The sequence below is a fragment of the Lethenteron reissneri genome, chromosome 55, assembly GCF_015708825.2.
Source record: "Lethenteron reissneri isolate LAM-NWPU_2019-01 chromosome 55, ASM1570882v1, whole genome shotgun sequence".
NCBI lineage: Eukaryota > Metazoa > Chordata > Hyperoartia > Petromyzontiformes > Petromyzontidae > Lethenteron > Lethenteron reissneri.
This window is the reverse complement of record NC_083833.1, coordinates 6,601,459-6,628,846: the sequence shown is the minus strand read 5'-3', so window position 1 is coordinate 6,628,846 and position 27,388 is coordinate 6,601,459. Positions and strand designations below refer to the sequence as shown.

The 27,388-nt window shown below is 49.6% G+C and overlaps 1 protein-coding gene across 4 annotated transcripts in view; it reads right to left on the bottom strand.

Moving 5' to 3' along the window:
• Positions 1–27,388, bottom strand: part of LOC133356815 (inositol 1,4,5-trisphosphate receptor type 1-like) — a 434,548-nt gene that overhangs the window by 374,676 nt on the left and 32,484 nt on the right. For all 4 annotated transcript variants that reach the window (XM_061574522.1, XM_061574523.1, XM_061574519.1 and 1 more), the window contains exon 3: positions 10,559–10,674. In XM_061574522.1, coding sequence (XP_061430506.1) covers positions 10,559–10,674 — 116 coding nt within the window. The remainder of the gene's footprint in view (positions 1–10,558; positions 10,675–27,388) is intronic.

Here is a 27,388-nt window from a genome sequence, read left to right as displayed (position 1 = left end):
TGAGGTCTATCTAATGCAAGATGAAAGCCTCATCACACCCATCATCATCACGATCATAAACCTTGGTCTATCCACTGCTGAACTACTGCCCCCCCCCCCTCCACTCATCACGGCGCTGCGATGCCCGAGTCTGACACCCAATCGCTTGCAGTCAATGACGCGGCGCTACAAAAATGTTATCGTAACCTGCGGCCGACGGCAGCGACATGCCGTTACCCCCCCCCCTCCTCCGACCGCAGGAGAAAGGCACCGCTGAACTGTTACGGACGGGGGACAGTCTTGAAGCTCGGGGGGAGAGGAGGGGGGCTTGCAAGCGTTCACGTTCACTCTTAAAACCAAACTAAACTTTAAAGCATTTTTGTTTCTTGACCAGGCAGGGCCCACTCAGCTATGTAGCGACATAAGACGCGCATCTGCGGCCGTCTGGAACGCTCTTCCGATATTGAGAAGCCGCTGGAGCTATGCACTTTTAAATCTCGATTGAAAACCCGTTAAGAACTGTTTTTAGCGTTTAGTTTGTTGTCCTTCCTAGCGCACCCCCCGATTAGCTAAAATTTGGCCACAAATGACAGCTCAACAAAGTGGCTTATCGCGTGGAAATTTATAACAGCCAAATACTCTAAACGCTTGATGTTGATTCTAAATGTGGAGTGGAAAAACCGGAGGAGCGGGAGAAAAATCCACGCGACCACGGGGAGAGAAACACGCAAACTCCAGGGGTCAGGGTCGGAATCGAACCTACGACCTCCTGCATACCAGGCGAGGTAGTTAACATCTCGACACCGTTTTGGTACCGGGTCCAATGGAACACATCTCGCGTGTGCTCGGATCGTTGTAAATCCACTGCTGAATGAGGGCCTCCCCACGCTGTGCCCGATGATCATAACGATCAGAGTAATATTTCGATTTAAAGCTTTCGTGACTGCAGGGATTCATCTTCTTGGTTCTTTCGGTAAAGTCACGTAGGATGCAAATAATAAAATAATAAAAATATAAATATGCTAAATTCCTCTTGATATGCAAATTATTTTGTCAAGGCGCTCTTCGCCCCTCCATCCCAGCTTAAATAGTCGCTCCAAGCCTGGGGCGTATCATTCAGACTCTGTCTTCTCGACAGACCTGTTCTCCACCTGAGGACGGTTGCTTGCGTTGTGGCCGAAACGTCGTGAAGATCAGAGTGATGATGATGGTGATGATATCCGGGCAGTGGTGGTGGCTGAGCTGCTGCACGTGTCTGCCTGTAGTCCAGCACTGCGTAAGCAACAGCGAGGGTTGGTGGATAAGCGCGCACACAGATGATGCGACACTCCCTTCACCGTGAGCGTCCGGGATGTGCCGACACTGTGGGTCGCCAGGAGAAAGCGGTTGAGCAAAATGAGGACTCGGCACTTTAGAACACATTTCTGCGGAGGGAGCTGGTAGGAACGTTGGGTTGCTCGGTCAATGGCCAGAGTCAACGGCGGCGTGGTGCATTCCGCAAATATGCCCGATTGTGAGAGCGGGCACAAGCCGGCTTGAGTAGGTTAAACGTTGAGTTTTATAAGGGCACCACGGGGTGAAAAAAAATTAAATCGCGACGTTTCGGAGGCAACACAAGCTTCCGTCTGGGACGGTTCCACCTGAAGACGGAAGCTTGTGTTGCCTCCGAAACGTCGCGACTTTACCGAAAAAAATATTCTTATTACTCCACATGTTCAATCTGCACAGTGATTGACGTTTCTCCCTCACACTCGATGGTTTTCTCTGGACGCTCCTATGATGATGCTGATGATGAATGATAGTTACAGGCAGGACACTGAAGAACACCATCACGACGATAATTAGTATAATTATTGATGGCGATATTTATGATAATTATTTTGATAATTATTGATGACGATAATTAGTATAATTATTGATGGCGATATTTATGATAATTATTTTGATAATTATTGATGACGATAATTAGTATAATTATTGATGGCGATATTTATGATAATTATTTTGATAATTATTGATGACGATAATTAGTATAATTATTGATGGCGATATTTATGATAATTATTTTGATAATTATTGATGACGATATTTAGTAGAATTATTGATGGCGATATTTATGATAATTATTTTGATAATTATTGATGACGATAATCAGTAGAATTATTGATGGCGATATTTATGATAATTATTTTGATGATTATTGATGACGATAATTAGTAGAATTATTGATGGCGATATTTATGATAATTATTTTGATAATTATTGATGACGATAATTAGTAGAATTATTGATGACGATATTTATTACCGTGATAACTTTTGATCATTATAATTATCGATTAAGATAATTATAATTAAAGATGACAACTATTATGATAATTGAACCTTATGACGGGACCCTGGGGTCCCATCAGCCCCAGGCACTCTCATAAACTGCGTTGCGACGTCATTCTATGTCTGTTGAAGGCGAACGACACGGCGGTCTATTCCTCTCAACGAGCTCTACACGATGCGCTAATCAAAGTTTCAAAGTTTTGTTTCATCTGCACATTCGTCCTCGCTGCTGCGCTTGGACACGATACGGAGTCGCCAAAAATAAATAAATTAAGATTTTTTAATTTCGATTTAAAGCTTTCGTGACTGCAGGGATTCATCTTCTTGGTTCTTTCGGTAAAGTCATGTAAAAGGGAAATAAAAAAATAAAACATAATAAAAAAAAGTTTTTTTTTACTTTATTATGTTTTATTTTAATTACAAATAAAACATAATAAATAATAATATTTTTTATTTTATTTTATTATGCTTTCTTTTTCTTATTTTTATTTTATTGTTTTATTGTTATTATTTTATGCTTTCCATTCTACGTGACTTTACCGAAAGAACCAAGAAAATAAGACTTTTACTTCCGTTTATTCGGGACCCCCCGGGGTCCCGCCATGAGATTAAATTATTGATGGCGATAATTATTAATGTTACGATGCCTTTTTGACACAAGATTGAATCCACGGCTCAGAACACTCTCAGCGGGCCTCACGCTCGCCCCGCTGCCAACGCTTTGGGCCGAGCTCGCAGAGAGAGCCACGTTAAAATGACAATAAACACAACTCGGCATTGACGTGAACAAATTTAATTATCTATCTAATTATTTGGTTATATTTACCCTCTACTGTCGCTAAACATGATCACTCCGATTTATTTGTTTAATGCATTCAAACATTCTCTCGGCCTTTTTTTGTCAAAAATCACCAATTATTGAATTCCCTAATGTCTGTTTTTAGATTTTGTGGGAATGAATTGGGTCCCGAACAAGATTCTGTTTAATGAAGAGTGAGTTTTTGTTTTCTCTTTAAACAAGTCTACGTCAGTTTAACACGTCGTAGGCTTCCGAGACCAATATTATCCACAATGGAGAGTTTTTTTGCGGGTTAGATCACGTAAATATAAATGTCGTTAAACCCGCCACCACCCGACACAGCCAAGGACTGAGGTTTGTCACGGAAACAAAACCTGCCAATTGGTTACTAGTTCAGCACAACGTGGTGCTGGAGAGTTTACCCACAGCATTTACAATTGTGAATGTTGTGGGTAACGAATTGGCGTGTTTTGAACTTCTTTCGGACCGTACGTAGCCAACCGTGCTAATTGGAGGTGCTGGGGGAAGGACAAAAAACTAAACACAAAAAGCAGTTCTAAAGAAATCAGTTTTCAATCTAGATAAGAAAAAAAGACTCTATTCTGTGCTGGGAGGGCCGAAAATGTAAAACTTGTGTAGCTATAACAGAGATCGCAACCGGGTACCTGATACCCGTACCCTACCCGATACCCGGCTACCCGTTTGCGACCCTGGTGCGGCCGGGTACGGGTACGGGTAGACCGTGAGTCACTGGTGAGTAACTGTTTGTCACTTATTTCCCAACGTCTTGTCTCTTCTCACAATTCAAGTTCCAAGAATCAACCCACCCGCGCCTGCAACATGGCTTCATCCCAGAGGTCGCAATCAGGTACCCGATACCCGTACTCTACCCCTACCCAGCCGGGTATGGGTAGGGTACGGGTACGGCCGGGTACGGGTACCCGTTTGCGACCCTGGTGCGGCCGGGTACAAGTAAGGAATCAAAACCCGTTTGCGACCTCTGAGCTATAAGCAGAGACTAGGCAAATTCCAGCTGTCTAAACCATCTCGAACATCATTGTAATTTACGACTCTCGCTCGCGGTCACCTCCTTAAGTCGTGAAGCCAGTCAATGCTGACGAGATCCAGACAGTCGAAACTGATCCACAGTGCGCCTTGCTTAAGCAGCTGCGAGTTTGTAACATTCGCGTGGAAAAGCCACACAGGCCGACGGTATAAAGCATCTTCTTAGTCACGTAGAAGGGAAGTAATAAAATAATAAAAATGAAACATGATAATTAATAATTATTATGTTTTATTTTTATTATTTTAATATAATAATATATAATGAATAATTATTTTTATTTTTATTATTGTATTACTTCCATTCTACGTGACTTTTCCGAAAGAACCAAGAAGATGAATCCCAAGAAGATGAATCCCTGCAGTCACGAAAGCTTTAATTCGAGGTATAAAGCATACGTATGAAATGTGGACGCGCAGAAACCGAGCTTAGCTTACATATGCTCTCACCCTTACACGGTAGATGTACAGCGCAGTAATATTTGTAAACATCAGCCGTTGAGGACGGGCCTGTTAGCGAGCGCCTGTTACGAAGACTACGGTGAAGGAGATGACGTTACATGCACGCTCCCCCAGTACAAAGCTGCGTGAGCGTGAATCCGGCCCCGGGCTTCCCCCTAGGTTGACTCAGTCTCAAATCGGCACCTGCTTTCTTTGAGATTGCTATATTAAGACAAACTGCTCACCGCAATACACCATCACCGACAAGACCGTGCATTCAAATTCAATTTGCACGAGATGACACGCGTACACGGGCAGACATGCACGTACCCGCGCGCGATTTTAATGGTATGCGAGAAATATAAAAGAATGAAAATACATTTTCAAAAATATAAATATATATATAAATACACCTCCAGCCCTGTCTGTCATAGTCTGATTTGTATGCGGCACGGATGTCGGGAGTTTTGGACGACACGACGGATTGGGGATGGGGAGGGAGGGGGGGGGCACGGGGCTATGGGGGGGCGGGCGGGCGGGCGGGAGGTGATGGGGGAAGAAGGCATCACCAGCAGCAGCACTTTGCACAGAAACAACACTGCACGGTGTATCTGGCGCTTGATAATTGCTTTTTTACCCTTCTATCTGGCAACAAAACTGACACCTTTTTTACAAGGAGTCATGTTTGCCAAGGACCACAATACCTGCAGTCATAATGCAAACAAAAACATAACTCTGATAATGTATGCACTGTCCTTGAAGTTGATTGGTCCACACCCGAGACAGCTTTCCTTAGAGCCTAGTCTCACATGGTGTTGGACCAGATGACGCCTTTTGGCGTCTCGGGTGTGGACCAATCAATTTCAAGGACAGTGCATACATTATCAGAGTTGTTTTTTTTTGTTTGCATTCTGACCGCAGGTATTGTGGTCAATGCAAACATGACTGCTTGTAAAAAAAGGTGTCAGTTTTGTTGCCAGATAGAAGGGTAAAAAAACAATTATCATATTTTTTACTGGCAAATGAGGTTCCAATGGTGTAAATATCTGGCGCTTGTAGTAATTCAGGCCTCTTCTCTCCAGGCTGGGAGTCTCGCAGAGTAGCGCGGTCTGCCGCCGTGTTGGAGGATGGCCGACGGAAGCGGACACTACAGAGCTACCTCCGAGATCCTGCCGAGTGCCATCTGGTTCACTACGCACGGCGTTGAGGCCGGTACTTTCTCACGCGACGGTTCCGGCCGCTACTTTAATTCGCAGAGCTGGAATTTCACCAACTTGAACAAAGCGGGTTGGTTTCTTCCTGCAATCAATGGCGACAATTCACTCGCTACACTAGAGGTCCCCGTTTGATCACAACTCAGTCTCAGCGAGTCTACGGGTGACTATGGACATCTGTGAAAAATATCTTCATAGCTCATCGGATTTCTCCAGGATGAATAAATTAAGATTCTGATTCTAATCAAGACTCTGATGCAAAAAAACCCATTGGTCTCTACGTGAGCCTACGGGTCTCCGTGTAAGTCATTGCTGGTTAACGCCATCAACTCACTCCACGAGAGAACCCAGTTTAACCACGGGCAGCTGAAACCTGGATTGGAACCCAGGAACCCCAGCGTTGCCAGCTACAGCGCTCTGTCATCCGAGCCGCCAGGCCAACCAACACTATTGACGCTTTGTTCGCCGCGTGATGTCAACGATCGCCCAGCCAACGTTTCCCTCTCCTCCTCCTCACTCACTCGCACAGGGGAAGCTCTGTCCGGTGCTTCCGTTGCAAATAAAAAAATTTTTAAAGGAGAGAAGAGATGCCCTCCGCTTAAGATTCCTTTAACAAACAAAATCCATTCTGAAGAAGAAGAAAAAAAATAATCCACCGCAGAGAGAGCGAGAGAGAGAAATGAATGTTAAGAGGACGATCGCGTGCGTGGCTTGGCGCGCGACGCGAGCGTAGCCACGACGACGTGTCGCTTACGGATGAACAAGCCGCTCGTTTGTGTCGCCAAACTCCCTCGCTCTGCGGCGTCCTGGGGCATCGCCATTTAGCGCCGTCCAACCGCAGCGTGTGGCTGGGTAGTGGAGTGTGTGGGTAGTGGAGTGTGTGGCTGGGTAGTGGAGTGTGTGGGTAGTGGAGTGTGTGGGTAGTAGAGTGGCTGGGTAGTGGAGTGTGTGGGTAGTGGAGTGTGTGGGTAGTGGAGTGTGTGCCTGGGTAGTGGAGTGAGTGGGTAGTGGAGTGTGTGGGTAGTGGAGTGAGTGGGTAGTAGAGTGGCTGGGTAGTGGAGTGAGTGGCTGGGTAGTGGAGTGTGTGGGTAGTGGAGTGTGTGGGTAGTGGAGTGTGTGGCTGGGTAGTGGAGTGTGTGGGTAGTGGAGTGAGTGGGTAGAGGAGTGTGTGGGTGGATAGTGGAGTGTGTGGCTGGGTAGTTGAGTGTGTGGCTGGGTAGTGGAGTGTGTGGCTGGGTAGTGGAGTGAGTGGCTGGGTAGTGGAGTGTGTGGGTAGTGGAGTGAGTGGCTGGGTAGTGGAGTGAGTGGCTGGGTAGTGGAGTGTGTGGGTAGTGGAGTGTGTGGCTGGGTAGTGGAGTGAGTGGCTGGGTGGTGGAGTGTGTGGCTGGGTAGTGGAGTGTGTGGCTGGGTAGTGGAGTGTGTGGCTGGGTAGTGGAGTGTGTGGATAGTGGAGTGAGTGGGTAGTGGAGTGAGTGGGTAGTGGAGTGAGTGGCTGGGTGGTGGAGTGTGTGGCTGGGTAGTAGAGTGTGTGGCTGGGTAGTGGAGTGAGTGGCTGGGTAGTGGTGTATGTAGCTGGGTAGTAGAGTGTGTGGGTAGTGGAGTGTGTGGCTGGAAAAGTGTCCGTGCATCATTCCCTGGCTGTCAATCCCGTAATGGGCGCCGGAGGGTGGGGGCTTAGGGGCGGGGGGATTGGGGGGGGCTTGGGGGGGGGAAGTCACTTCGACTCTTGAGTAGAAGACGATCGAACACGAACGAAACTTTCGGTGTAAAGTTGTGGCTGTGCATTTTCATCGGGACGATCACCGTCGCCGCCTTTCATTTGCTTTCAAACGGAAGTTGAAAGCGTCTACGCGCGCGTTCCGTCTGTCCACCCATCCACTCGTAACACGGCGGTTAAGATCGCTCGGATACCGACGATCCAACACGGGCGAAACTTCAGTGTGAAGTTTTGTCGCAATTAGGGACTGACCCCGTTGAAGACTGGCAAACGTGATCAAACCACCATTCCCCCAACTTGGAAAGTACAATCCAGAGCAAAGAGGGCCAATTCATTAATACTCAAAAGGATTTGGCCCTGACTGCTACCCCCAGCAAATTCCATGCTGTTAAATAAATACTTCCATTGACTTAAGCGTGTTGGAGAGCGTTATGTAATGTACGCATTTGCACGAATATTTTTTTGGCTTGGTACTGCCTGGTCCCGTGGTCGTGGAGATTCATGGGGACATGGAAGACGGCATGCAGGGCCAGCCGTGGTTTAGGTCGCCGCGTGGTGGCGTTGGCGATGATGGCGGCGGTGGTGGCGGTAGTGGTGGTGGCAGTGGTGGCGGCGGCGACGTTGGTGGCGGTGATGGTGGCAATAGTGGCGGTGGCGGTGGTGGCGGTGATGGTGGCGGTGGTGGTGGCGGTACTGGTGGCAGTGGTGGCGGCGGTGACGTTGGTGGCGGTGATGGTGGCGGTAGTGGTGGTGGTGGCGGTGGTGGCGATGACGTTGGTGGCGGTGATGGTGGCAATAGTGGTGGTGGTGGCGGTGCCGATGATGGCGGCGGTGGTGGTGGTGGTGGCGGTGGTGGCGGTGACGTTGGTGGCGGTGATGGTGGCAATAGTGGTGGTGGTGGCAGTGCCGATGATGGCGGTGGCGGTGGTGGCGGCAATGGTGGTGGTGGCGGCCGTGGTGGTGATGGCGGTGGTGATGACAGTGGCGGTGGTGAGATTAATGAACCATGCCCGCATTTATCTTCGTTTCCGACCGAGGTGGCGTCGTGGCCACGCAAGGGAGGCGTTCGTGCCGCCTCGTTGAGTGCCCGTCAGAGGGTGCGTGCGCGTGTACGCATCGGTGCGTGCGTGGGTGCATGTCCGCGTGCGTGTGTGGGTAGCGGTAGTGTAGCCGTTAGCGCACTGCGCTATGAACCCGGCGACACGGGTTCGATTCCCGCTCACGGCCAACACCAGTGACGGTTATCTAAACCGGTACCGGGCCTCCCCTAGGTCGACTCAGCCTCAAATGAGTACCTGGTGCGGTGTGTAAACATTGCCACTTGGGAAACAAAGGCGGTCGGGCGTGGTGCTGGCCACCCACCCCCTCGTGTACCGTTCCGGCCTTCATAGGTGCTCGCTAACAGCACTTGCCCCTACAGTCTGTTAAGGCTACATGGGGGATCTTTATCTTTGTTGTGTGCGTGCATGGAGACCTGTGCTGATCCCAGTAACCCTGGTGCCTGTGTGGGATTTGCTGCTTGGATTTCACTCAGATTATTTACCTTTTGTTGTTAATATTTAGATACATTTTTTTGGGGGGGGGGAGGGGTGGGATTTTTCCCACCAATGTGAACTGTCCTGGACCATCAACTCCTCGTCCACTCCACAGTCCGTCACATCCCCACTCTCCATCACCTCTCTCTCTCTCAGCCCGCCTCTCGGTATCCGCCCCGGTGCTTCCCTGCTCACCGCACTTCATCTTCTGATGTGGATTTCCTTTCTTCTCATGGCGCGTGTCCCCTTAGCCACCTCTCAGCGTGTCTGAGATGGGCACCGCTAGCCCCTTAACCATAACCCTAACCCCTAACCCCCAACCCTAACTGACATATCTCGCTAGCCACCTGAGATGACTTCCTCTCAGCGTGTCTCTGCTGAGCAATTTTAATAACACATTAATAATCATGACAATAATCGTTTGTCAATCCACTGCTGCATGAAGGCACTCCTCCCCCCCCAACTCCGTGTGGGTAATTGCAGGTCTATTGACCATACTTCACCACCCTGGCTAGTGTGGGTCGGTGAGGAGGAGGGAGAGTCCGTGTCGCCTGCATCAGACTGTAGGGGCAAGTACTGTTAGCGAGCACCTATGAAGGCCGGCACGGCACACGAGGGGGTGGGCGGCCAGCACCATGCCCAGTCGCCTTTGACTCTCTCTTGGTGACATGTACACATCGCACCAGGTACTCATTTGAGGCAGAGTCAACCTAGGGGAGGCCCAGGACTGGTTCAGATAATCGTCACCGGTGTTGGCCGTGAGCGCAGGATTTGAACTCGGTCGCCGGGTTCGTAGCGCAGCGTAGCGCTAAACCCCTACACTTACTGCTCCCCCACAATATACCACTATATATATACTTACTTTACATACACTGAAGCTGCAATAGAATATGCGAGCGTGACCTTTCATGCAATGTGCACCTCCCGCCGACAGCATGCGCAGGCTACCTGAGAGACCGCTGCCTTTGTCACTGTCTGTTCCACGGTTCTCCGCGAGATCTCACGGGGGCGGGAGACGAGACGCAGAGTGAGAGAGAGCGAGCGAGAGAGCGAGCGAGAGAGAGCGAGGGTTGAGAGAGCGAGAGAGCGAGCGAGAGAGAGCGAGGGTTGAGAGAGCGAGAGAGCGAGCGAGAGAGAGCGAGGGTTGAGAGAGCGAGAGAGCGAGCGAGCGAGGGTTGAGAGAGCGAGAGAGCGAGCGAGCGAGGGTTGAGAGAGCGAGAGAACGAGCGAGAGAGCGAGCGAGAGAGCGAGCGAGGGTTGAGAGAGCGAGAGAACGAGCGCGCGAGGGTTGAGAGAGTGAGAGAGCGAGCGAGAGAGCGAGAGAGCGAGCGAGGGTTGAGAGAGGGAGTGGGCGAGCGAGGGTTGAGAGAGCGAGGGTTGAGAGAGTGAGAGAGCGAGCGAGAGAGTGAGCGAGCAAGTGAGAGAGCGAGAGAGCGAGTGAGGGTTGAGAGAGCTGAGAGAGCGAGCGAGCGACTCACATGCAACTTCTTGAGGAGGACGGCGTCCGGCGCGTTGTTGACCCCAGGTTTGGCCGCCTTCCAGAACTGCTTCTGCGCCGAGTAGCGGTTCATGGGGCACATCTTGAAGAGGCAATCTGCGAGCGCTCGCCCCCCACACACGACAACGACAACACACAACAACGCACGACGAAGCGCGTGTCAGCGGGAGCCCGCCTGCGATTTGGGTGACCGGCCCGGGGTGGCACGGCTCGCGATCGGAAAGGTTGCGAGTTCGAATCATGGCTGGTTGACTCAGTCCCATCATCTGTCGAGGGTCCGTAAAATGAGCGCACACCTTGTCGGAAAGTCAACGGCATTTGTCCTCATGGCGAGACTCGCCCCGGCCATGGGAAGGTCGAAATTTCCAAGAACTGCCACATTTGAGCGGAAAATCACCGCCGCCTTTGATTTATTTTCAAGCGAAGGCTGAAAGCGTTTACGCGCGAGCTCTGTCCGTCCGCCCGCTCGTAACGCGGGGTCACGATCGATCGCGTGCCCACGATCCAACACGAGCGAAACTTCAGTCTTGTCGCCATTAGGGACTGGTCCCGTTGAAAGCTGGCAATCGCGATCAAACCACCATTGCTCCAACTTGGAAAGTACAATCCAGAGCAAAGAGGGCAATTCATTAATACACAAAAGGATTTGGCCCTGACTGCTACCCCCATCAGCGTCCATACTGTTAAATAAATATTTTCAATGTTGGAAAGCGTTACATAATCCGTGCATGTGCATGTGAATATTTTCAGACTTTTTAAAAGTCACATCTGTGCTTAAAGTTATCCCTGGATTGGCTCCCAGTTCAATTCCGGGTGGATTAAAATATTCTCCGACATGCGTTCATCAAGAAACACGCTCCACAATCCAGCCACACACTCCACCACCCAGCTACTCACTCCACTACCCACACACTCCACTACCCACTCACTCCACTACCCAGCCACACACTCCACTACCCACCCACACGCTCCACTACCCACACACTTCACTACCCAGCCACACACTCCACTACCCACACACTCCACTACCCAGCCACACACTCCACTACCCAGCCACACGCTCCACTACCCAGCCACACACTCCACTACCCAGCCACACACTCCACTACCCACACACTCCACTACCCAGCCACACACTCCACTACCCAGCCATACACTCCACTACCCAGCCACACACTCCACTACCCAGCCACACGCTCCACTACCCAGCCACACACTCCACTACCCACACACTCCACTACCCACACACTCCACTACCCACACACTACACTACCCACACACTCCACTACCCAGCCACACACTCCACTACCCACACATTCCACTACCCAGCCACATGCTCCACTACCCACACGCTTCACTACCCAGCCACACACTCCACTACCCACACACTCTACTACCCAGGCACACACTCCACTACCCACACACTCCACTACCCACACCCTCCACTACCCACACACTCCATTATCCACTCACTCCACTACCCAGCCACACACTCCACTACCCACAAACTCCACTACCCAGCCACACACTCCACTACCCACAGACTCCACTACCCACACGCTCCACTACCCAGGCCACACACTCCACTGCCAGCCACACACTCCACTACCCAGCCACACACTCCACTACCCACACGCTCCACTACCCAGCCACACACTCCACTACCCAGCCACACACTCCACTACCCACACAATCCACTACCCAACACTCCACTACCCAGACCACACACTCCACTACCCAGCCCACACACTCCACTAACCACACAATCCACTACCCACACACTCCACTACCAGCCACACACTTCCCCCACCCTCCCCACCCACTCCACCCCACACACTTCACTACCCAGCCACACACTCCACTACCCACACACTCCACTACCCAGCCACACACTCCACTACCCAGCCACACGCTCCACTACCCAGCCACACACTCCACTACCCAGCCACACACTCCACTACCCACACACTCCACTACCCAGCCACACACTCCACTACCCAGCCATACACTCCACTACCCAGCCACACACTCCACTACCCAGCCACACGCTCCACTACCCAGCCACACACTCCACTACCCACACACTCCACTACCCACACACTCCACTACCCACACACTACACTACCCACACACTCCACTACCCAGCCACACACTCCACTACCCACACATTCCACTACCCAGCCACATGCTCCACTACCCACACACTTCACTACCCAGGCACACACTCCACTACCCACACACTCCACTACCCACACCCTCCACTACCCACACACTCCACTATCCACTCACTCCACTACCCAGCCACACACTCCACTACCCACAAACTCCACTACCCAGCCACACACTCCACTACCCACAGACTCCACTACCCACACGCTCCACTACCCAGCCACACACTCCACTGCCCAGCCACACACTCCACTACCCAGCCACACACTCCACTACCCACACGCTCCACTACCCAGCCACACACTCCACTACCCAGCCACACACTCCACTACCCACACAATCCACTACCCACACACTCCACTACCCAGCCACACACTCCACTACCCACACCCTCCACTACCCACACACTCCACGACCCACACACTCCACTACCCAGCCACACACTCCACTACCCACACACTCCACTACCCAGCCACACACTCCACTACCCACACACTCCACTACCCACGCACTCCACTACCCACACCCTCCACTACCCACACACTCCACTACCCAGCCACACACTCCACTACCCACACACTCCACTACCCACACACTCCACTACCCACACCCTCCACTACCCACTCACTCCACTACCCAGCCACACACTCCACTACCCACACACTCCACTACCCACACACTCCACTACCCACACACTCCACTACCCAGCCACACACTCCACTACCCAGCCACACACTCCACCACCCAGCTACACACTCCACTACCCAGCCACACACTCCACTACCCAGCCACACACTACACTACCCACACACTCCACTACCCACACACTCCACTACCCACACACTCCACTACCCAGCCACACACTCCACTACACACACACTCCACTACCCACACACTCCACTACCCACACCCTCCACTACCCACACACTCCACTACCCACACACTCCACTACCCAGCCACACACTCCACTACCCAGCCACACACTCAACTACCCACACACTCCACTACCCACACACTCCACTACCCACACACTCCACTACCCACACACTCCACTACCCAGCCACACACTCCACTACCCAGCCACACACTCCACTACCCAGCCACACACTCCACTACCCACTCACTCCACTACCCAGCCACACGCTTCACTACCCACACACTCCACTACCCACACACTCCACTACCCACACACTCCACTACCCAGCCACACACTCCACTCCACCCCACACCCCACTACCCACACACTCCACTACCCACACCCTCCACTACCCCCACACTCCACTACCCACACACTCCACTACCCAGCCACACACTCCCACTACCCAGCCACACACTCCACTACCCAACACTCCACTACACCCCACACACTCCACTACCCACACTCCACTACCCAGCCACACACTCCACTACCCAGCACACACCCACTACCCAGCCACACTCCACTACCCAGCCACAACTCCACTACCCACCACTCCACTACCCACACACTCCACTACCCAGCCACACACTCCACTACCCAGCCACACTCCACTACCCATCCACACACTCCACCACCCACCACACACTCCACTACCCACACACTCCACTACCCACACACTCCACTACCCAGCCACACACTCCACTACCCAGCCACACACTCCACTACCCATCCACACACTCCACCACCCAGCCACACACTCCACTACCCAGCCACACACTCCACTACCCACACACTCCACTACCCAGCCACACACTCCACTACCCAGCCACACACTCCACTACCCAGCCACACGCTTCACTACCCAGCCACACACTCCACTACCCACACACTCCACTACCCAGCCACACACTCCACTACCCAGCCACACACTCCACTACCCAGCCACACGCTCCACTACCCACACACTTCACTACCCAGCCACACACTCCACTACCCACACACTCCACTACCCAGCCACACACTCCACTACCCAGCCACACGCTCCACTACCCAGCCACACACTTCACTATCACTCATTAACTTCCTGAAAACATCTCCTGGATATATAGATATGTATAAGTATATCTAAGTAAAATATAACTAAGTAAACAAGCCAAGATGAGTCTTATTCACAACAGTGACCTCAGTCAGAAACAATGAAGGTAAACAAAGCATTTCGATTTAAAGCTTTCGTGACTGCAGGAATTCATCTTCTTGGTTCTTTCGGTAAAGTCACGTAGAAGGGAAGTAATAAAATAATAAAAATAAAACATAATAAAATAATTCTCAGCGAAATGAAAACGTGTTCCATTTCGGTGAGAATTATTTTATTATGTTTCATTTTTATTATTTTATTACTTCCCTTCTACGTGACTTTACCGAAAGAACCAAGAAGATAAACAAAGCATTGTACAGCGCAACGAAGCCACTAGAAAAACATAGCGATAACAATTGCGTTTAAGAGAAGAGAACACTCAAACATGACCAGGTTATTCGTAAAACTGCCGTCAATACAAAATCACCTATGCACCACACTCATCGGTAACGCGGCCTGAATGACGGATACGTCGAGTTGTTGATTTGCGCGTGTTTTTACACCGCTGGCACTGAACGCTGCCTCCGATTAAAATGCTTTCCGTCCCCATGAGGGCCGGCTTGAGAGAGCGAGAGAGTGAGCGAGAGAGAGAGAGCGAGAAAGAGAGAGGGAACGACATGGAGTAGGAAGAGAGGGGGTACAGAGAGAGGGGGGGGGCAGAGAGGGGGGTAGAGAGGGAGGGAAAGGGGTAAGGAGAGCAGAGCGAGAAATCTTTTGTAAAATATTTCATTCAAAAAAGGAGGGGGGTTACATACAGCAAAGCATAAAAAACACACACAAAAAAAAACCGAAATGATGAACGAAGCAAAGTGCCGACTACACCGAGCATCTTCTTGTTTCCTCTGATCGTAAAACAAAAAAGAGGATGTGCATCAGAGAGGCGCGCAACCGGCTGGGCATGCGATTCGATCCGTGAAGACGAGTTCAGGGAACCATCGCTCCGCCGCGACTTCCTTCTGAAGATGTTTTCTTGTTCATGTTTTTTGTTTGTTGCGGTTGCACCCGATTCAAGAGCCGAACGGCTCACAGGGCTATACCGAAATAAATGAACTTGACCTTGAATGCGCGCGTTCCGCACGCTCGCGAGCTACGAAATGCACAGCGACTCCCCGTTCGCGACACCCGCCGGACTTGTGTGAGTGTACGAGGCGCAAGACCACCGTTCACGGGCAAAGTGCTCCCAAAGTGCTTCAAACGGTTTGCAGTGAGGATTAAGCTGCCCGGTTTGTGTCCTCGCGATGGTTATCAGACACCCGCATCTCCCAAAGAGTCATCCAACCTGACTTCCTCGCCACCGCCACCACCGCCCTCGTCGTCAAATCATCGTCAGCAATCGCAATGAAAGGCAATGAAAAGTGTCAAAAACGTTGTTCTTCGTAATTTACAATTCATTCATTCTGGCCATCGTTATGAAACATTGAACATTTCAATCTTGATTTGAAGCTTTCGTGACTGCAGGAATCCATACTCATATTTCATTTTATATTTCGTTTATTTTTCTACCTACGTGACTTTACCGAAAGAACCAAACATTATCACAGTTATGTTTTTTGTTTGCATTATGACTGCAGGTATTGTAGTCTATGCAAACATGACTCCTTGTAAAAAAGGTGTCAGTTTTGTTGCCAGATAGAAGGGTAAAAAAACCAATTATCATATTTTTACTGGCAAATAAGGTTCCAATGGTGAACCAAAGAGTATCTTCTTGGTTCTTTCGGTAAAGTCACGTAGAATGGAAGTAATAAAATAATAAAAATAAAACATAATAAAATAATATAATTTATTATGTTTTATTATTTTATTACTTCCCTTCTACGTGACTTTACCGAAAGAACCAAGAAGATGAATCCCTGCAGTCACGAAAGCTTTAAATCGAAATTTAACCAAAGAGTATTTAACATTTTCCAACCCACCGCCCCCAGCCCCCCCGCCATGTTCACCCTTACCAGGAACGTAACCCCATCTTTCCGAATTGGAACAAAAAGGTTTTGGCATTCGCGAATTCTTCATTCGCGAATTCCTAATTAACAAATTCTTCATTTGCGAGGAGTTTCCAAGAGAGTAGCCCTCGCTCTTAGCCAGAGAGAGGTGGATTGTGGGGGGGGGAGGTGATGTCCACGGGGGATTGGGCAGGATCCACCCACGCCTGCTCCCAACACGAACCTCAACCCCCCATGATACTCTCCACCGTCGTGCTGGTGGTCCAAGCGTCACGTTCGCATATTACAATCGTCGCGGGCAAGACGCGCGACGCCCAGCGGTCGAAGGGTAATCACGGAGTGGCGGCCAAGGAATGGGTGGAACGAGTGAAGGCACGGCCACGTGTGTGCGGGTGTCAGGGTGGATTGGGGGGGGGGTGAGAGAGGCCTTCATCCAGCAGTGGACTGACCATGACTAATGATGCTGCTATAGGGTCGCGTGAATACTCCGTTGTTTTGGAATAAATAACAAAAGATGCCCCCGTATGGCCTGAACAGACTGTGCACGAGGGGGTGGGTGGCCAGCACCACGCCCGGGACCGGCTTTGTCTCCCGCACCGCACCCAGGTAACTCATCTGAGGCTGAGTCGACCTAGGGGAGGCCTAGGAACCGGTTGAAAATCGATGTCGGGTCGCACCGCGCGGAGCGTGACTCTCGGCGTAACGCCGCCGAGGTGTTTAACGAACTGCGCGACGATTACGATCCCAGCCTCCCCCTGCCAGCGTCTCCTGGGAGCTGCGTGAGATGTTCCCACGCAGTTGGGAGCGGGGGGGGCCCTGCGTGGGTAGGGTAGGGGGGTGCGTTGCCATTCTCCCATGCGCTGCGATAATTTGCGATCGCGAAATCCGCACGGGGATATCGCGCTTCCCGCGAACCTCCCCGCACCTTCCCGCACCGCCGCGGTGAAATGAATCCGGAGAAGATTTTAGTTTTCTCTCATCTTTTTTTTCTCTCTCTCTCTCGCTGCGATTTGTCTCGGCAATGAACACTTGACGGGTGCTTAACTGGATTACACCGTTTCAGACGGGTGCTTTCAGTGTGATTCCAATAGCGGTGACTCAGAGCATGTTTTGTGCGCGAGTGTCTGTGTTAAGCGGTGGTGTAGCGGTTAGCGCTACGCTCAAAGCCAACACCAGTGACGATTATCTGAACCGGTTCTGGGCATCTCCTCGGTCGGCTGAGCCTCAAATGAGTACCTGGTGTGGTGTGTAAAACATCGCCACTGGGGAGACAAAGGCGGCTGGGTGTGGTGTTGACCACTGATCCCCTTGTGTGCCGTGCAGGTCTTCAAAGGTCCTCGTTTACAGCACTTTCCCCAAACAGTCTGTTCAGGCTCTACAGGGGATATTTGTAGAGGGAAATTGAGTTTTCAGGTCCTTAAGGTGTACGCCCATTTCAATACGGGCAAAAATAATAATTGTTTTTTTGCCTATTTGTTAGTGTTTCTCCCTTGTGATGTGACTTTATAGGATGAACGTTGAGATTTATAATGGCGAGAGGTGACCAATATGGTCTGAATTGGTCTGTAATAAGATGGGCACTGATAAGGGGTTGATAGCTATGCAATGGCATACAACCTAACCTTCGTTGGGGCCCGTCCTGGTGAAATAAATACGATTTTATCGAAAAAAAGATATGTTATCTTTTCAGCTGGTGAGATGTTAATTCCCTCGCCTGGTATGCAGGAGACCGTGGGTTCGATCCCGATACTGACGCCTGTATATTTTGGAGTTTGCGTGTTCTTCCCGTGGTCGCATGGATTTTTTTCCGGGTCCTGCGGTTTTCCATCCACATTTAAAAACGTGGGCTAAGAGCATTTGGCTGCTATAAATTTCCACGCGATAAGCCACTTCGTTGAGCTATCATTTGCGGCCAGGTCGCTTCTGAAAACGACCCATATGGCTACGTGGGCCATACCTGGTAAAATGAAAAGTTTAGTTTCATCGTATAGTTTTATCATTGTCATCATCACTACCCTCATAATCAACACCACCATTATCATCAGTACCAATCGACACCATTATCACCCACTCTTTGGTTCTTTCGGTAAAGTCACGTAAAAAGAGAAAATAAAATATTTATTTTAAAAAATGTATTAAATAAATTATTTCATAAATTAAATAATTTCTTATTTTCTCTTTATACGTGACTTTACCGAAAGAACCAAAGAGTAATTCCTGCAGTCACGAAAGCTCCATCATCGTCGTCCGTCCCGAGTGTCCATCCATCGATGGCCGCACAACACGGGGGCTTGCACTGGGTGTAGCGGTAGGGAGTCGACAGCCATTTGGTCTGTGGACGTAACTGGAGCTGTCACAGGAATGTGGAATTGCAATGTCCCTGCTTCATCGTTAGGAGGTGAGGGGCGGGGCATGGCGGGGAGTTAGGGGAGCAGCATCCACGTGACGTGTCCTGCACCGCTGTAACCGCACGGCGTCCGTGCCCGCCGCATGAGAAAGGGAAAACCATCTGGAGGCATACTCAGGCTTTTTCGGTAAAGTCACGTAGGTAAAAAATAAAATTAATAGAAGTAATAACAGAAATAAAATAATAAATCACGACGATTCGGAGGCAACACAAGTCTCCGTCATCAGGTGGGACCGTCACAGCTAAAATTACTGCATCAAGTAATTTACTGCATCAAGTAATTTACTGCATCAAGTAAATCTGGCTGTGACGGTTCCACCTGATGACAGAGACTTGTGTTGCCTCCGAAACGTCGTGATTTATTATTTTATTTCTGTTATTACTTCTATTAATTTTATTTTTTACCTACGTGACTTTACCGAAAAAGCCTAAGAGTATGTATCCTTGCAGTCACGACAGCTTCAAATCTAGAACATCTGGAGGTGCGTATGATTTCAGTTTTTTTTCAGTTCCATTTATTTGGTATAGCCCTGTGTGAGCCATTCGGCTCTTGAATCGGGTGCAACCGATCATTCACGAGCCCACCTTTAATTATTCTCGTGTGTGCTGCTGGCTGCTGCTGCGAGATAACATTTTGACCCCATAGAATTTGACCCGGCACCCGCCCATGCGGGGTCAGAACGGATTTTTTAGTATTATTTGAACCCCTCCTTATCGCAGCGGCGAAATCTGGCCAAGGCAGCATCAGCCACGATGGGTGAAAGTCGTCGTCGGCAATAATAATGGTTCTAGATTTGAAGCTTTCGTGACTGCAAGGATTCATATTCTTAGGTTTTTTTCGGTAAAGTCACGTAGGTAAAAAATTAAGAAAAGTAAAATAAAAATAAAATAAAAATCACGACGTTTCGGAGGCAACACAAGCATCCGTCTTCAGGTGGAACAGTCACAGCACTATTGCTGTATCAAGTTTGCTGTATCAAAAAAAGCTCTTTACTTGATACAGCTATCGTGCTGTGACGGTTCCACCTGAAGACGGAAGCTTGTGTTGCCTCCGAAACGTCGTGATTTTTATTTTATTTTTATTTCACTTTTATTAATTTAAATTGTTTTACCTACGTGACTTTACCGAAAAAACCTAATAATAATAATAATGGTAACCGTGAGCAGCGGTGATAACATTCATGCCAAAGATGATAATGATGATGATGATGGAGATGGTGGTGGTGGTGGCAGCAACGGTGATTGATGGTGACGACGCAATTAAATCCGCCCAGGTGGCTTGCTCAGTGGTCGAGGAATGGACCTCGCAATTCGGAATGGTTGCGAGTTCGAACCCTTTGCTGTCATCACATCCTCTGTCGGATAAATTCACTGCCGCTCTGTGCTCTGAGCAAAACGGCGGTAGTCCTGTGGAAAGACTTGCCCCCCCCCCCGATATAGGATTGTTGAAATTTTCCACCAGTCTGTAAGGGGCCGTCCATAAATGACGTCACGCGATTTTGGACGATTTTTGACCCCCCCCCCCCCCACTCGTCACATGACGTCCCAAAAAGTCAGACCCCCCCTCAAATATGACGTCACAAAGCTCTGCCCCCCCCCCCCAAAAAAAAAAACATGCTTCAAATCGCTTTAAACTATTGTCATTGTGGTGCGTATTTAATGTGGCGCTGCACTCTGATGTTGTAGGAGGAAACATTTATTAAAAAGTCGATTTCATTAAGTAGAACGTGTTGTCTATATTTATTTAAAGTTGCGCATTTTGATGTGACGTCACATTTCTCAAACCCCATCCCCCCCACCTCGTCACACATCGTCACAAAGGTCTGACCCCACCCCCACCCCCCAGGTGCGTGACGTCATTTATGGCCGTTCCCTTAGCACGGTGTCGTCATCATCATCAGCAGTCATGGTCAATCCACTGCTGGATGAAAACCTCTCCAAGCCACCTGAGATGACCCCCACAACAACACCACCCCCACAACAACACCACCACCACCAACACCCCACTAACACCACCAACACCACCACCACCACAACAACAACACCACCAACACCCCACTAACACCACCACCCCCACAACAACAGCACCACCAACACCCCACTAACACCACCAACACCACCACAACACCACCACCACCACAACAACAACACCACCACCCCACCACCACCACAACAACAACACCCCCACAACACCACCACCCCACCACCACAACAACACCACCACAACAACACCACCACCACAACAACACCACCACCACAACAACACCACCACCACCACACCACCACCACCACAACACCCCCACCACCACCACCCCACCACCACCACAACAACACCACCACCAACACCACCCCCACCACCAACACCCCACTAACACCAACACCCCACCACCCCCACAACAACAACACCACCACCAACACCACCACCACCAACACCACCACCCCCACAACAACACCACCCCCACAACACCACCACCACCACCAACACCCCACTAACACCAACACCCCACCACCCCCACAACACCACCCCCACAACAACACCACCACCAACAACACCACCACCAACAACACCACCACCAACAACACCACCCCCACAACACCACCACCCCCACAACACCACCACCACCCAACCCCTCCCCATGATGAGGTGGGGAAGGAATGACCCGGGGAGAGACGTCCACCGAGGAGACGGAGCGATGCAAATTCGCCTCTCGCCTTCGTGCGCAGAAACCCGGTGGAACTTTGATAACTTCGATGGCTACGGGTTTTTTTGTTACTCCCAATAACACAATCACCACCACCCCTACCACCACCCCACAATCACCACCACAACACCACCACCACAACCACCACCAACACCCTCCACCACCACCCCACCATCAACACCACCACCAACACCCACCACCACAACCACCACCACCAACACCCCACCAACACCACCACCAACACCCACCACAACCACCAACACCCCACCAACACCAACACCCACCACCACCACCACCACCAACACCCACCACCACCACAACCACCACCAACACCCCACTAACACCACCACCACTCCACCACCCACCCCAACACCAACACCCCACCAACACCACCACAACCACCACCAACACCCTCCACCACTACACCACCACAACCATCACCACACCACCATTGTCCACTAGTTACTGTACATCTGATACTGTACAGAGAATACTGTACATCTGATACTGTACATCGAATACTGTACATTGGAAACTGTACACCGAATACTGTACACTGCACGCTGGATAGTGTACATCCGATACTGTACACCGATTACTGTACACTGCACGCTGGATACTGTACATTGACACTGCACGTTGGATACTGTACATCCGAGACTGTACACCGGTTACTGTACACTGCACGCTGGATACTGTACATTAACACTGCACGCTGGATACTGTACACTGGATACTGTACACACTGAATTCTCGTCGTGGCACAAATGTAAATTGTCACGAGCTGCAGCTTAGACGAGTTGAGCGCAGAGCCCAATTTAGAGTGATGGGTTTCTAGTGCAGTCATTGGATGTCTGAGCCGAGATTGTCATCTCGCACTGATCACAAACTCAGTCTTTGTGAGCCCATGGGCATCATCTCATGATGTTGACAAGGCCGTCATTATAATATATATATTGAAATATGTTTTAAATGCCCCCCCAATGTATTGCTATAAACAATAAAAAAATAATGCTATGTAAGTAAAAACAAAAAATTGCTAAACCTTGGCCACGACATCTGGACTTGTCTTCATGTAACAATGCATAGATTTCTGTTTATATGATTGTGGTTATGGTTGTACTCTATACATCCCTAATCTCTGTCATTACATACAATGAAACAAGAAAAAGGTAAAAAAGAAAAAAAACAGAGCAAATGTGATACAATACACTATTAGACATTATTGTAAACAAATAAAAAGTCCATCCCATGTGTTCGTGAATTTTTAAAAAATATTTTAGGCAGGAAATGGCAGGGAATTTGTTTTAAAATTTAGATTTTTTTGGGGGGGGGGGGCCCTAGGCCCCCTAGGAGATTTGCCCCCCCCCCAATGTTGACTCCATTGCTACGGATTTGTGTGTAGAGTGTATAGGTCAATGTGTTAGTAATTCATGCCCGGGCTGAGACAATCAACCCACTACACTTGAGAGCCCGGTTTAATCGCAACTCAGTCTGTGTGAGCCTACGCATCTCTACGTGAGTCTATGGGTCTCTATGTGATTATATGGGTCGTTGTGTAAGTCTATGGGTCTCTATTTGGGTCGCTCTGTAAGTTGACAGATCTCTGTATGGGTCTATGGGTCTCTGTAAGTCTGTGGGTCTCTATGTAAGTCTACGGGTCTCTACGTGAGTCTATGGGGTCTCTATGTAACTCGGGGTCTCTGTGTAATGGGTCTGTGTAAGTCGATGGGTCTCGGTGTAAGTCTATGGCTCTCTGTGTGAGTCTATGTCTCTCTGTGTAAGTCTATGGCTCTCTCTGTAAGTCTATGGCTCTCTCTGTAAGTCTATGGCTCTCTGTGTAAGTCTATGGCTGTCTGTGTAAGTCTATGGCTCTCTGTGTAAGTCTATGGCTCTCCGTGTAAGTCTATGGCTCTGTGTGAGTCTATGACCCTCGGTGTAAGTCTATGGCTCTCTGTAAGTCTATGGCTCTCTGTGTGAGTCTATGACCCTCTGTGTAAGTCTATGGCTCTCTGTGTAAGTCTATGGCTCTCCGTGTAAGTCTATGGCTCTCTGTGTGAGTCTATGACCCTCTGTGTAAGTCTATGGCTCTCTGTAAGTCTATGGCTCTCTGTGTGAGTCTATGACCCTCTGTGTAAGTCTATGGCTCTCTGTAAGTCTATGGCTCTCTGTGTGAGTCTATGACCCTCTGTGTAAGTCTATGGCTCCGTGTAAGTCTATGGCTCTCTGTGTGAGTCTATGGCTCTCTGTGTAAGTAATTGCTGCCCAGGTTGAGACCACCGTTAACTCACTGCGCTTGTGAACCCGGTGTAATCACTTGCTGCTTAGACCTGGATTCGAACCCAGGCTCTTGGCATCTCTGACTTCGAGGCCACTTCGGTCCCTTCTCGAAGAATAAAAAAACCCAGAAAACAACCCCACAGGCCTCGTGCTGAACCCAGAGGCACAGCTGGTGCACGAGCCAGAATCAGAATCTTCATACTGGAGAAAATCCGATGAGCTATGAAGCTCTTTTTCTTGGTTCTTTCGGTAAAGTCACGTAGAAGCGAAATAATAAAATAATAAAAATAAAACATAAAATACAATTCTCACGAAGTTTCGGCAACATCGCAAGAACTGACGCTGTCTTCTCGACAGCCCTGTTCTTCACCTGAGGACGGCTGCATGCGTTGTGGCCGAAACGTCGTGAGAATTGTATTTTATTACGTTTAATTTTTATTATTTTCCTTCTACGTGACTTTACCGAAAGAACCAATAAGATGAATCCCTGCAGTCACGAAAGCTTTAAATCGAAATATAAAGCTATTTTTCTTCACAGTTCAAGTTCAAGTTCATATATTTAGGTATATCCCTGTGAGCCCCCCACCCAGCCCCACCCTCCCCACCCTCCCCTCCCCACCCTCCCCACCCAGCCCCTCCCCACCCTCCCCACCTAGTCCCTCCCCACCCTCCCCTCCCCACCCAGCCCCACCCCACCCTCCCCACCCCACCCAGCCCCACCCCTCCCATTTTTGGATGCACGACGGACGGACGGACACAATAATCCCCTGTGGGCTGGTGGAACCAGGAGGTTCCTATACCAATATAACATTGGGCCAAATTCCACAATCTTGAACGCAGGTCGCGGTGAAACTTCGTTATATCGAATTACATTTTCTTTTTCATAATGAAGGTGTTTTGGGTTAGAGCGCTTAAGTATAAATGCGTCGTGACCCTCCACCACCCGACACAGCCAGGAAGGTTTGTCACATAAACAACACGCGCCAATTAGTTACCACTTCAGCCCACCGGTGTGTTGGGAGAGTAAATCCACCCACATTTGTTTGTCAACAAGGTTTCAAGGTTCATGTATTAGGTGTAGCCCTGTGAGCCATTCGGCTCTTAAATCGGGTGCAACCGCAACAAACAAAAAAACATGAACAAGAACACATCTTAAAGTGACTATGTGCAAACAGAAAATCCAAGAAAAGACAGCAAAATATTGCAGAAAAATCACCGTACACCAACCCTGTGCAAATATCCCAGTGGGATGCAAGTCAAACAACAACAACCACAAGACAACTTAGATTAAGGCCATCAGTCTAACTCTGTACTACAACAAACAAACATGGCCAAACCAAAAAACTTTTCGAAAATCACCAAAATAAAGCCATAAAAGCAATGAAACAGTGGTCATAGGAACTGTGACCGAATTGTCAAAATAAACGACGTAAACAACATGTACTACCAAACTCTGCAGCCATAGCTGGCTGCATGAGTCACTCCACAACAGTAGGAGCATCAGTCGGAGTATCAACATTTTTCAACAACTCACCACCACCCCCCACCACCCCCAACCACCCACAACCTGAACATTTACCCCCCCACATCCCAGTTCCACAGCTACCCGTGCGGATGGCGCCGTAGTTATTTATAACCGCGTGCAATATTGATGCGGTCTGTGGCCGCCGTCGCAAAAAAAAATCTTCGAAGCGAGAATCTTTTTTTTTGCTGATACGAGAGCCCAGGGGAGGAGGTGGGGAGGTGTAGCGATGCGTTAACCAGAGGGATTGGCCTGCCGGAGCTACCGACGATTTAACAGACTGCTTGGGGGGTGTGGAGAGGGCATGGTGCTGTTCGCGAGCACGCACGGGTTAATCACACACGAGTGGGTGGGTGGGTGGCACTAGCCTACGTCTGTGTGTCTATGTTGTCTGTCTCTGTGTGTCTCTCTCTCTGTGTCTCTGTGTTGTCTCTCTCTGCTTGTGTGTCTGCCTGTGTGTCTCTATCTGTGTTTGTGTGTCTCTGTGTTGTCTGTGTGTCTATGTTGTGTGTCTCTCTCTGTGTCTCTCTCTGCTTGTGTGTCTCTGTGTGTCTATGTTGTGTGTGTCTCTCTGCTTGTGTGTCTGTCTGTGTGTCTATGTTGTGTGTGTCTCTCTGTGTGTCTCTCTGTGTGTCTGTGTTGTGTGTCTCTCTGTGTGTCTCTCTGTGTGTCTATGTTGTGTCTCTCTCTGTGTGTCTCTGTGTTGTATCTCTTTGCTTGTGTGTCTGTCTGTGTGTCTCCGTGTCTGTGTTTTGTCTCTCTCTCAAATTGAGTTCGACCTGATGACGGTTGCTTGTGTTGCAATCGAAACGTCGTACTCTATTATTTAATTAATTTTCTTTCTACGTTACTTTACCGAAAGAACCAAAGAGTCATTCCTGCAGTCACCAAAGCTTCAAATCAAGCTCTAGCCTGCGTCTCTCCAGTGGCGATGGTCGCACACAGCACCGAGGAAAACTCATTTGAGGCCGAGTCGACGTAGGGGGAGGCCAGAGAACCGGTTCGGATAATCGCCGCAAGGATCGAACTCGGATCGCCGGGTTCGCAGCACGTTGTGATCAACCACTGCCCCGACATACACACAAAGATCACCCGTATAGCCTTAGCAGACTGTAGGGGCAAGTGCTGTTAGCGAGCACCTATGGCCAACACCACGCCCGGCCGCCTTTGTCTCCCTCGTGGCCATGTTTACACACCGCACCAGGTACTCATTTGAGGCTGAGTCGACCTAGGGGAGGCCCAGGACGGATTCGGGAAATCGTCACTGGGTATTGGCCGTGAGTGGGAATCGAACCCGGGTCGCCAGGTTTGTAGCGCTAACCGCTGAACGTACACACAAAAAATTAACCCGTAAAAACAAAGTTTTTCACTATAAATCCTTTATATGCGTGGCGGCGAGAGTCCTCTCGTCCTCTGGCTTGAGATGGCTGCCACCTATGGGTCAGATGATTGTCTGCCACCATTAAGCAATTGGTAATTAAATATTTATTTGTTTTCCCTAAACAGTGTAACATTTTGGAAAAAAAATTTCACGAAAATTAATTGTCACGCACAACGAGTCGGTGTGCAAAATGTCAGCTCGATTGGATCACGGGAAGTGGGTTAAAAAACGAGCGAAATATTTGCACGGTCGTAAGCAAGCACGCAAGCAAGCAAGCGAACTTAATATAAAGGATTGAAAAAGACAAAGATCCCCCGTATAGCCTTAACAGACTGTAGAGGGGCAAGTGCTGTGA